Raw genomic sequence first — 12,929 nt, 5'->3', positions numbered from 1 at the left:
TTCCAGGGTGGATCTAAGCCTACAAAAATCTGTGTGTGTGCACCCGTACTTTTCTTGTCCCAGGTAACGGCACATTAGATAAAGCATTTCATACCTTGTCCTTTTCACTTAACAGTAAGTCTAAATAAATCAATATATATACATCTGCCTCACTGTTGTATGGGTGTGCCAGTCTTCATTTATTGGCCCTGTGTCGATACATACTCTTCTTCCTGCACATTCATTGTAATGAATCACTTATTCTTACATCAGGAAAGTTTGATACTATTTTCTCATTCGTTTAAAATTTAGCAGCACTGCTCATTCTTACAGCGAGGGGTTCAGAGCCTTCAGAATAAAGATATCTTCAACAAATAAAACCCCACTCTGCTGGAACCACCCCAAATCTGAGAGCATAGCCCAGCTGTGTTCCACAGAAATGTCTAGGATGGCGGAAACATTCTGTACCTGCAGTGACCAAGGTGACAGCCACGTGTGACTACTGAGCACTTCGATGTGGCTAGTGAAAACGAGGAGCTGAGTTTTTAATTTGACTCTAATTTATTTAAATATAAACAGCCACACATGTCTAGTAGCTATTGTACAGTTCTATACCTATATTTTGTTTGAATTTCTCCTCCAATTTTTATTCCTGAAATATTTTTAAGTTGCTATGAGGCCAATATTTCTATGACTTGTCTTAATTCTTCTCTCGCTAGCGGCCTAACCTCAAGGCAATGACAGACAGACAGCCAAGAGAAATGTTTTCAGTTTCTGGAGGCCCTCCCTTTGGGTAGAAGTCAACTGAGACCAAACACATCGTATAGCACAGTCAGGTTTTTCAGTGTGAATGTATTTCTCCCCTAATTTCTTATAGATCTTCTTACTAGTCCAAAAGTATGTTGAGGTTAGTTTATGTTGACTCAGATGCTTTTAGAGTATTGCAGTCCTAGAGTTCCTAACTTCCTTTAGACAGCCTATTGACATTAAGATCTGTTTCACAAACTGGTCCCAGAATTTCCTTGCAACTTAAGAACCTAAATTAGATCAAGGAGCCAGTCTCCCACAGGCTACAGTCCAACAGACTTTAAAGCTCATTGCAGATTTCCCTATTTTGGACCAACCTTCAGAGGCTGAGACAGAATCAAGATTCACAGAACCAGCATTTAAATTCTGTTGGCCAGAGATATGCCTAGAACCTGAAAACCCCTAAATGCTGGCTAAAAGTCTTATTGACTTCAAGTGCTATAAAGTCTAGAAAGTAAACACTTCACGATTTTAAAGTTAACACAGAAACACAATATTCAAAATGAGTAAGATAAAAGGTATAGTTGAGGCTGAGAACATGAATATTTGAAAACTATGCCAAAAAAGAAACATTACTCCAAGAAAGCTTTTAATGATATGCAAATTAGTATACTTTATCAGTAGCTTCTACTAAATTAGTATGCTTTATCACTAGCTTCTACTAAAAAAGTCTTAAAATTACCATAATCCTGGAAAGATATTGGTATGCTTCGTAAGTACAGGTTCTATCTTTTACCATATATTAAGGATGGATGAATGGGGAAGGGTGTCTTTTAACTTAGGGAATACTGACAAAAAGTTAAAATATGCTGGGGGGGGTGGGGATGGAAGTAAAAGACAGAAAACTGTACTGAAACAACAATTAAAATTTAAAAAAGTTAAAATATGTAGCAAAGTTCTTTTACTTGTTAAACATGATTTTGGCTACAGATATTTAAGCCTTCTTTATTTACCCAAACAATTCCAATGTCATTTAGACACTCTGGTAGATGTAATTTTACAAAGTTCACTGAAATGAAAATTATGTTTATGGTTGTCACATTAGGCTTTGAAACAGCAGTGGTCCTTCTGAAGCCACTATCAAGAAATTCTAGGGAATGTCTTCAAAACGACATGAAAGAGCTCAAATTCTTTAATGTTCCATCATAAATTAAGACTAGGGATCAAAAGACTAAAAGTCTCTTAAATTTGTAGGCCCTTAAGGAAACTCCTTAGTATTATCCAACAATTTCATTAAAGTTTTTGATTTAAAAACACTCAAATCTTACAAGTCCTATTTCATTTCATTAGAAAGGATTATATTTAGGCAAATTCATATGCTCTGACACAAGTATCTGGATTGAAACTCATCATCCTTTCTTAGTTTTAATTCTTCCAACCCAATTCCCACTTAAATGGTACAGCCAAAAAATTTATGCCAAGAAACAATACCTATTTCATTTCAATTACAATATATCTGCTGCTATTTCTGTATGGATTAGACACTGATGTCACTCCAGATGAGGGCCTCTCCATTCATGACTGATGCTTTACCTTACCTGTAATCAACGAAGTTTACAGATTACAAGTGGTTTTAAATAAAACTATTGACTAGGAAATGTATCACTATGGTTGCGTTACTTAAACTCTGAAATATGCAGTGAAGTCATAAAGGGCAGCAAGTTGAGTTATAGATGCTCCCCCTACTGGCAGCAGTTTTCAAATAGAATAACAATCCAAGTACAGTGAGGTACAAATTTGAACAAAAACATATTGGCACATGCCCACATCTTTAGAGCACATAAAGACATTTGATAAGCATTACTATAACAGACATTATAAATAGTAACAGAATATTACTGGACAATGAGCAATATTATTTCCATAATCAGAACTCAATTTCAAAATCTCACATTAAAAAAAATTTCAAAATTCATGCTAAAACTTGAATGACAGAGTTAGCTATAAAGGTCAGGTTAAGTTTCCCTATTTACCTCTAAGGATTCCTTCAAGTCCACAGCAGAAACTCCATCTTCCTCTTCATCATCAGTCAACTGGTCCTGGGAACAGTAGTGGGTGCTGTAAGCAGAATGCTCTTCTATTGCTTCTAGCCAGTCCTGAAATACCCAAAGATTTGAAGTAAAGTGAAATGTATTTTTACTCAAAAGAGGTAATATAACAATGATCTAGAAAGCACAAAGTTTACATAGAGAAAAAAATACCATGGTCTAAAAACATGAAATAATGATAAACACATCTCTTACCAATGACATGTCTAGATTAAAAAAAAATTTCCCAGTACTTTAAAAAGGTATCACTTATAAGTTTATATATTCACTGATATTAATACTCAAACACATTATGAAAACTCAGTAATGGGGTGCCCTGGCTGGGTTGCTCAGTTCACTGGAACATTGTCCTATACACCAAAGACTGAGGATTCGATTGCTGGTCAGGACACAAACCTAGGTTGCGGGTTCAATCCCCGGTTGGGGTGCATATGGAAGGCAACCAATCGGTGTTTCTCCCTCACATCGATGTTTCTCTCTCTCTCCCTTCTGCTCTAAAATCAATAAACACATCCTTGGGTGAAGATTAAAATAATTAACTGATTTTTAGAAAACTAAGTAGTGGGTGGAGAATTTTTCATGTAAAATTCTAGGTTATAAAAATTGTTGAATAAATTGTTGTAGAATAATGTATCCAGGAACAATTTTACTGACTTGCAATCAAATTATAAGCACAGGAAACTCAGATGACTTTAAGAGAGCAACAACTGCCTTCATGACTTAACTTTTACTACATTTTTTTTAAAAAAATCACTGATTTCACAAAAAGTTATTTGCCCTAAAAATACCTGTCTTACTTATCCTTCATTTCTTACAGTATTTACTCAGGTTCATGTCTTACCATTTTATGAAATGTTGGGAAAATAATGACCTGAACTGTTTAGGGTTCTTGCAAGGCCAGAGTTAACCACTGTGGAAGACAGTCTTTCAACCCCTTACATAACTTAGAAGAAATGAGAGAGGTCTACAAATACTGCTTTGCTCTAAAAGAATGTGGACTCTCCATTAAATAACTGCACTGTGAATTTCTGTCATGTGAATCCTCATTTTCTTGCTTCCTGCTATTGCTCAATTTATCAGGAAGCAGACTGAGTCTGCATACACTGTTATAAATCAGAACAGCTGGACTGGAGTCCAGGCTTTGTCATTTACAAGCTGTGTGACATAGAGAACTTGGGAGACTGCAACAATTTTATTGTTCTCAGTTTCCTCAGCTACCATTTAAGAGCAAGATAAATGGCCCATTTAGGGGCCATTTAGTTAGGCTTTTTTCCCAAAACCAGTAAAGATTCCCTTACATTGATAGAAGCAAAATAGAAGATACACACACACACACACACACACACACACACACACGAACAGAAAATATCTGCAGGCACATGTTGCTAAATAACTAATTCGTAAGCCAAATTTCAAAAAGTTTCATATAATCACCCCTATTAAAAAGGTACAATCAACAAGATTTTGGATGTTAATATACAACATACATTCTGTATGCTTCTAAATGTTCTTTAAGCTTTACAAAAGATAAATGAATCCATAAAATTACCTCTCTTGACTGCTGAAGGCTATTCTTAGGAACCTTGAATCCGTGAAGAGTGTCATCGAAGCATTTAATAAAGAAGAGGCAGCTATCGGTGGATTTCACCTTGGATATAAAGAAGTGAGTAAGGCCACTGCACTCATGCACACAAAATATAACCTTAAATTATTTATATACAAAATTAAGTGTATTAATATGATGTAATTATATCCAAAAGAGTAACATTTAAAATACCACCTGTTCATTACTTCTTTTTAACAAGGAGTTCTTTAACTGAGTGCAAAAGAATGAGGAGTAGATAAGATTGATAAAGATGGGAAAAAGAAAAAGAAACAATTATTTCTTTTTGAAGTATAAATTTGGAAAGTGAGGGGATTCAGGAATGGAAAAAATAAGATTTCTGCTTCAAGATCCTACCAGAGAACTCCCTCACCCCTTTGCAGAAAACTATGAAGACCTAGATGTCAATCAAATAGCAACTACTTGAAGGAACTGGAGAGTGAACAAAAGCTGACAGACTGATGGGAGGGGGGAGGGGAGAGTGCACATTTTCTTGAAAGAAAGGAAACAAGGAGCTTTACAAATAAGTTCCCACCCTCAAGTTTTTTGACCTGGGACTAAGTACAGTCCAAACGGTGACACATGTGGTATCAGCAAGGACACATGTGGGAAAACCCACGGTTCTTATGTTTGGGGGAATTAAAAATGGAAAGCTGGGGAGTCACAAATACTATAGAAAGTAGGGGAATCCCCAAAGGAAAGAGACAGGAGGGGTCCCCAAACTCTGTCTATTCACATCTCTGATGCACAGAAAAAATTCAAAGCAGTCATTTAAATACAGACTATATAAGTGCAGACTACAGCTGCTGTCCAGGAAACAGTTTACAATCCAAACCCAGCCAAGAAAATGACCTGCTAGAACAAAGGATATTAACACTTAATGGGGAAAAACAACAGAATCCAGAACCTCCAGAACTTAACATTCATAGTATTATAGATACAATCCAAAATTACCTGACATTGATAAGAACATGGAACACATTCCCAAATGAAATCTAATTAAAAGGCAAAGACTGTCAGAGTGCTTACTAAGGACTCAAATATGTATTATTTACAGAAGACAAAATAAAAAGTGCCGGACAGGTTGAAAGGATGTAAGTAGAAAAGTGACACTATGCCAACAGTAGGTGTAACGAAGCCTGAGTGGTTGGTTACATTAATATCAGGCAAAATGGTGCTCAAAACAATCTGTATCACAGGAAACAAAGAGAAGTACCACATAATGATAAATGGGTTGGTTAACCATATGGAAGTATGTGATCAATGACAGAGCAAGAAATAAACAATTTCACAAGCATGGTTGGAGATTTTAACACCCCTCACTCAGCAGTCATAGAAAATCTGAAGCCCTGGCTCGCATAGCTCAGTGGATTGAGCATGGGCTGCGAACCAAAGTTTCGCAGGTTCGATTCCCAGCAAGGGTACATGCCTGGGTTGCAGGCCATAACCCCCAACAACCGTACATTGATAGTTCTCTCTCTCTCTCTCTCTATCTCCCTCCCTTCCCTCTCTAAAAATAAATAAATAAAAATCTTTAAAAAAAAACTAGCCTGACTATATTTAAAAAAAAAAAAGAAAAAAAAAGGAAATCTGAACACTATCAACCATGACAACCAAATATTTATAGGAAAATACAATCAACAATAGCAAAACATACATTATTTTCAAGTGCATTTACTAGGACAGTCCACAAGTAGAGCCAACAAGCAAGTGTCAATTCATTTGACAAGAAAGAAATCATATAGGGTATGTTCAATGATCAAAATGAAATTAAATTATAAATCAAAAACAAGATAGTCAGGAAAACTCATTTTTTTGGAAATTAAACAATACACATCTAAATATCCATTGGTTGAAAGAAGATATCACCACAGAAATTAGAAAATATTTTGAACTAAATGATAATAAAAATACAACCTACCAAAATTAGCAGGACGAAACTAAAAAGCCACAAAGGGGGGAGTAGGGCTTTAAATGGCCGAGATTAGAGCTGCGGTACATGCATGGCTGATGGGAATGTAAAATGGTGCAGCTGTCACGGAAAACAGTGTGAGAGTTCTTCAACAAATTTAAACAGAACTACCATGTAATCCAGAAATTCCACTTCTAGGTATATATCCAGAAAAACTGAAAGCAAGAGCTTGAGGAAGAGATATTTGCACACCCAGGTTAACTGTGGCATTGTGCACAACAGCTGAAAGCTGGAAGCAATCCAAATGTCCATTGATGTATGAATGGATAAAGAAAATGTGGTAGACACATCCGATGGAATGTTATTCAACAGAAAAAGAAATCCTGTCACATGCTACAACGTGGATGACTCTTGAGGATATTGTGCTAAGGGAAATAAGCTGTTGTAAAAGAACAAATCCTGCCTGCTTCCACTTCTCTGACGCACCTAAAGTAGCAGAACTCACAGAAACAGAAAGTGGAATGAACGGCATTACCCAGGGCTGGGGGTACGAGAAACAGGGAGCTGTCTAATGGGCACAGAGTCTCCGCTGGGCAACATAAAAAAGTTCCAGAGACGTGTTGCACAACAGAGTGCATAAAAGCTACTGAACTTTACACTTAATAGTTAAGATGGTAAATTTTATCTCCTAAGTGTTACCATCATTGAAGCTTTTTTAAAAGGAAAGAAATTCTGACACATGCTACAACATGGATGAATCTTGAGGACATTATGCTAATGAAACAAGGCAGTTGAAAAAGAACAAACACTGTATTGATTTCACTCATATGAGGCACCTGGAGTGGTCAAACGCACAGAGACAGAAGGGGGAACGGTGGCTGCCACAGGCTGGGGGGGGGGGGAGGGGAGGGTGCGGCGCTGTGGTTTAACGGGCACAGTGTTTTGTCCAGGAAGATGAAGAGAGTTCTGGAGAGGGATGGTGGTGATGGCTACAAAATAATCTGAATATACTTAATGCCACTGAGTCATACATTTAAAAATTAAGATAGTAAATTTTATGTGATGTATGTTTTATATTTTATTTAACAAATAAAAATTTAATAGTTGTAAACATTTATATCAGAAAAAAGATATCAAATCAATGGCCTAAGACTCTACCTAAAGAAACCAGAAAGTGAACAGTCACTAAATGAAGGCCCATTAGCTTGTATTGCTATGGATTGATATTAGTAAATGTAGGGTTTAAGTAGACATTTATATAAGAAACAAAAGTTATAAAACAAGGTAAAGCATAACACAGCAGAAGCTAATCAGTTCCAGAAAAGTCAAAGACTGAGAAATTTTAAAAGAGCAGGGGAAGCAACTTGTTTGTTTTTGGCTGAAGATAGACAAGAATAAGATAAAGAACCCAAATGAGGAAGAACCCTGGTGTTGACAAGAACAATCAAGAGCAGGAACTTTTGGGCAGGAACAGAAGAAAACGGCCAGGACTGCATCAGAAGAAGAAACAAAACGATGAGAGGGGTAAGACTGGAAAGAGGTTCCCTGGCCTTGGTCCAATGTGGGAGAAGGAAGGGTATGAGGAAAAGTGAAGGGACAGCTTGTGTCACTGGGCTGTCCTGCTGCAGAATACGACTAAGGCTGTGAACACCGCTGGACGGAGAGCATTCTCCCCAGAAACGGCAGGTTCAGCTCTAAGAGTGGACGGGCCGCTGTGGCGCGTTGACCACCCTGATGCCGGGCGGGGGGAGACAGGCTGTGTCTAGGCTCCTGTCTTGGGCTCATCGCCAAAGAGGGAAAGCTTGCTTTGTGTCTGGCTTGGTAGAAGTAAAACAGCCAGAAGTAAATACGGAAAATCTAAGAATCCTGATTTTGATATATGCTTTAAATTTTAACACCAGAAAATCTTCCCTTGTCCTGATTTACCTACATACAAATACATATATATACACACACATGTACACACATATGTAAGACTACACAAACACACGGTGGAGCAAAAGTAGGTTTATAGTTGTGAGTACATAAAAGGTTATTCTTTTATTATTATTAACTAAGATATTATTTTCCATAGGAACTGTAAACCTACTTTTGCCCTACCCTGTACAAACACATCTATTTCTTATAAATGTTTTTGAATCCTCTCTCATCCCACAACATGTGAGGGTACACAAAAGTTGATTTGGTTTAAAATGAAGAGCACCCCCAATGCTTGTTCTCAAGTACTTTCTACCCGAAAATTTAACAAGGTGTCTTACACAAATGGTTCAGGAAATCACTTGCAGAATTGATTTCACAGTTTGAACAAAAGATGCGTGTGCCATCCTACCGTGCATATTGCTTGAGTTAGGTGTTTGCACCCCTGGCGATAAATCTTACGGACTGCGTCAGGCCTTCAAAATAAATATTAAATGATCAAGGTGAAAGGAAAAGAGATAAGTGAAAATTTTTAATCTTTCAAAATCGACATGCTGAAATTTAATAAGTAAAATGATCATAATACTTACTGTTTCCTATACCACGAAAGGACTCCATGTTCTAACACCACCCAGAATAATCTCCAGCCAAAAAATCTTGAACTCTAGAGAAAAATGGCAAAGATTTTCTAAGCTGACACATCTAGATGCAAGTACTTGACTGAAAAAAAGGAAGCTATGAAAGTTCTGAGTCTCCCAACTGAACAGCACTACTGAACATGAGCACACGATCGGACACAAACTTAGGGACTGTGTGCCGTGACGAGCACGCCACCGCTGCAGGGTGGCAGGACAGCAGAAATGCCGAACATCGCTCACAGGCTGGCAATGCTGCTCAGGGACATTTACAAGAAAACTATCAGGGGCTTCGAAGACAATTTCCTCAAAGTCCTGCTGAACTTCCAAAAAAACCAAAAAGATTATCCTAAATTTATTTTATGCAATAAAAGGATACATGTACCCAAACATACAGAGGGAATGTTTGCAAGTGCAGAAGAAATTACATGCTCTAACACAGTTAATTATAGAAAATAACTGAACTCTAAGATGCAGGCAAATTTTTAGAACCAGAAAGACTTCGCATGTGTGCTCTGTGACAATTCAAATACTAAATTCTTCCCGAGTCCTGAAAAATAATACTGTAATCCTATGATTAAGTAAGAAAAATGCGTCTTCCCCCACTCCGTTCCACACAAACTTGCCCACCCAAGAGGTGGAGGGCCATGAACGCACAGGACAGTGACCGCTCCAGAGGGACGCCCACGGAAGCCCAGCAGTGCAACCATGCCACCTGATCAAAACCCAAGAATGACTGAGTCACATGTACTTTTGAAATAATTGTAAAAAACTTATCAAAAACAGAACACCTGAGAATTCTTCTTCTCTCTAGCCTTACGGGTTAAAAAGACATCCCAGCCTACCTTCCAGAGAGGGCCTTCAAATCGCTTCAGTGCTTTGTAGAGGACCTATTGCAAAACATATTTTCATTAAAAATACATCTATATAGTTTAAGCATTCAAAAAATTTTACAAGTGGATTGAGCGCGGACTGCGAACCAAAGTGTCTCAGGTTTGATTCCCAGTCAGGGCACATGCCTGGGTTGCAGGCCACGGCCCCCAGCAACCGCACATTGATGTTTCTCTCTCTCTCTTTCTCCCTCCCTTCCCTCTCTAAAAATAAATAAATAAAATCCTTTTAAAAATTTTACAAAAAATTATTGTATAAATGTAATCCATTACTACATACCTTATTACCAACAAGAATGTGCTTCACTTCAGCCCCCTGGGCAAGGTCAAGGGGTTTCTGATCTGCATAAAATACAAAGATGAAAGCCTATCAAGAGCTTAACTGAACTATAAATTGATGCTGCAATTGCAGCACATAACATTCTTTCATTATTCCATCACCTCCACCTTTCTCTTCTCCCCCAAAATTACCTACCTGAAGCTGCCATCTCAATTCTTTATGGACTCCTTTTCATAGCTAATACTAAGCCCGCAAATCAGATTAACCTTGGAACACTCTGTACACGTTGTGATCACTCGAGCTCTCTTGCCTTAAGTCACTGTATTAGTTTTCCTATGGCTGCTATCACAAATCACCACAATCTTAGTAGCTTAAAACAGCACCTACTACCCTCTTACAGTTCAGGAGGTCAGAAGTCCAAAATTATTTCACTGAACTAAAATCAAGGTGTTGGCAAGGCTGCATGCCTTCTGGAGGCTCCAGGGGAGAATCGTTTCCTTTCCTTTTCCAGCTTCTAAAGGCCACCTACACACACCCCTTGACCTGTGGTCCCTCCTTCTGCAAAGTGCATCACTCCAGCCTCCTAGATGTTCTGATCCTCCTCCCTCCTCCCTATGAAAACCCAAGTGACTACACTGGGCACACCTGGATAATTCCGAATTCTCCCGTTGTCTCAGGTTACTTAACTAATGACATCTGGGTGGGGCAATTATTCAGCCTGCGGTAGCCACTGTAAAGCAGCAAAGACGAGGGACAGAGCAAGGGTGTGACATCTGCAACTGAGGACCAAAGGAAACCATGATAATGGAGAATGAAACCAGCAGGAGGTTATGGTTTCCTCACACATGCAAGCACTCTATGTTTTCCCAAACAACAACAAAAAAGAACAGAATTTGTTTGTCAGAGTTAATTACTGGGTTCTGAAGTGAGCAGGACACTACTTGAAGAATGCACACCGAAAAAAATAATCTTTTAACCTGAGATAGCTTGTAATTGCTACAGAAGCAAAGGTTACAGGTAAAAATTCACAACAAAAACTAGCCCTTCCAAAATAGTGTATCAGACTGAAACACTGTTTATGCAGTAAGATGACATATGCTACAAATAACCTTTTTTAAAAACCTGTATTATTATTTTATTATTAAGGAACCCACTCCTCTATCATGAAACCCAGGCTGGGTTCACAGCAACGTTTTCTGGAGGTAACTACACCCCCGGCTTTCTGGTTATAACCATGGCCTTCTCTCTGCATCAGCTAAAGACCAGACTCAAGAGGTCTCAGCCCCTGCCCTTGTATCCCTGGAAGATGCCAAGACCATCTACGTAGGAGGCTTTTTCAGAGGGGAAAACGACTCTGTCTTCCCAGAAGATAACCATCTCCTTCACTTTATGAGGCAGAGAGCAGTCCCAACCACGAGTGGGCCTCAATGGACAAAAACCTTTTAATAAATACCAAACACCTCATATGTGTTGGGCAAAATTTTTGTATCAATATTTCTGAATAACAGTCTATTATGTACCAATTAATATTGTAGGCACTGGGTATTTAGCAGTGAACATGGCAGAAAAAAATAGGGGGGATGGAAAAAGGGAAAAATAGATAATAAATTGATAGAAAGGATATGTAGCAGATAATAAACTATGTTATGCCAATTTTTTTAAGTGAATGATAAGACACAGAGTGACTGGGAAATCAGCTTAGATTGGAGATTTGGAGGAGTGGGGACTAATCAGGGAAGGCCTCTGAGGAAAGGATGTTTAAATTGGAAGGGAGATTCAAGCCTTGCGAAAATAAAGGGGAAAGACATTCCAGCAGAAGGAACAGCTAATGCAAAGGCCCTGGGGTCGAAACTATTTAGTGGTCATGAGATACAGTCAGAGAGGTAGACAGAGCCACATAATGAGGGCTTTGTAGGCCAGACCTTTGTGAGCCAGTATGAGGAGTCTGAGTTTTATTTTAGATGCATGTAAAGCCACTGAGGGGTTTTAAGCAGGAGAGTGACCTGGTCTGACTCACGTTCAAAACACTATCAAAGTATTAAAAGGAAAAAACTTGTAAAGATAATCGAGGAAATTTGAATTTTCACTATTTGATGACACTTAGAAATTAGAATATTACTAATAGGATAATGCTATTACAGTTATGTTTTACATATCTCTATCAAGATGGAAGTCACATACCACACAATCCCCCCATTTAAAGTGTATAATTCGATGCTTTTTAGTACATTCATAGAGTTGTGCCACTATCACATGGTCCTGTTTTTTTAAAGGAGCCCTTATGTTTTATAAATATAAAATATGTACAGCCAAAATAGCATCTTTTATCTATACATATCAATCATTATTGATAATTCCTGAAAGATGGTGATGTGTACATCAATTAATTATACTATTCCATTTTTTAAGCTTTGATAATTGCTGTAATAATTTTTTTAGAACTATCACTGTGACTGCTGTGTGGAAAATGGCTTATAAATGTGGGCAAGAGAAAAGCAAAGACAACAGTCCCAAAGCAGTAAGAGTCGAGGTGGAGCGGACTGGGGGTCTGGACTAGAGAGTTAGTGGTCAAATGCAGGCAGTGGGAAAAAGGCAGAAGTTCATGAGTTTAAGGTTTACTTTAAAGGCAGAGTTATAGAACTGCTGATGGGGAAAACTGGGGCTGACTGTATATTCTTTAGTGGGGAAAAAACTTTTTGTAATGTTAGCTGAGAAAGTGCTAGCACATACGAAGATGTCTTTAAAAAAGGCCTGCCAACTCTGTTATTTTCATTCTGTCTACAGGGCATTTGAAAAATTATTCCTTCAGGCAGAGAGGAGGACAGTGTGATTTCTTTCATAGAATTCTGCCCTGACAC

The 12,929-nt window shown here is 38.1% G+C and overlaps 1 protein-coding gene across 2 annotated transcripts in view; it reads right to left on the bottom strand.

The window, feature by feature from the left end:
* The window catches only part of OSBPL1A (oxysterol binding protein like 1A), a 208,100-nt gene that overhangs the window by 134,165 nt on the left and 61,006 nt on the right, over nucleotides 1-12,929 (bottom strand). For both annotated transcript variants that reach the window (XM_028523968.2, XM_036009197.1), the window contains exons 8-13: nucleotides 10,072-10,133; nucleotides 9,747-9,791; nucleotides 8,857-8,930; nucleotides 8,679-8,742; nucleotides 4,384-4,482; nucleotides 2,760-2,882 (exon numbers count right to left, since the gene is read on the bottom strand). In XM_028523968.2, the coding sequence (XP_028379769.1) occupies nucleotides 2,760-2,882; nucleotides 4,384-4,482; nucleotides 8,679-8,742; nucleotides 8,857-8,930; nucleotides 9,747-9,791; nucleotides 10,072-10,133 (467 nt within the window). The remainder of the gene's footprint in view (nucleotides 1-2,759; nucleotides 2,883-4,383; nucleotides 4,483-8,678; nucleotides 8,743-8,856; nucleotides 8,931-9,746; nucleotides 9,792-10,071; nucleotides 10,134-12,929) is intronic.

Source organism: Phyllostomus discolor, chromosome 9 (genome assembly GCF_004126475.2).
Source record: "Phyllostomus discolor isolate MPI-MPIP mPhyDis1 chromosome 9, mPhyDis1.pri.v3, whole genome shotgun sequence".
Lineage (NCBI taxonomy): Eukaryota > Metazoa > Chordata > Mammalia > Chiroptera > Phyllostomidae > Phyllostomus > Phyllostomus discolor.
Note: the sequence above shows the minus strand (reverse complement) of the source record. Positions and strands in the feature narration are given on the sequence as shown.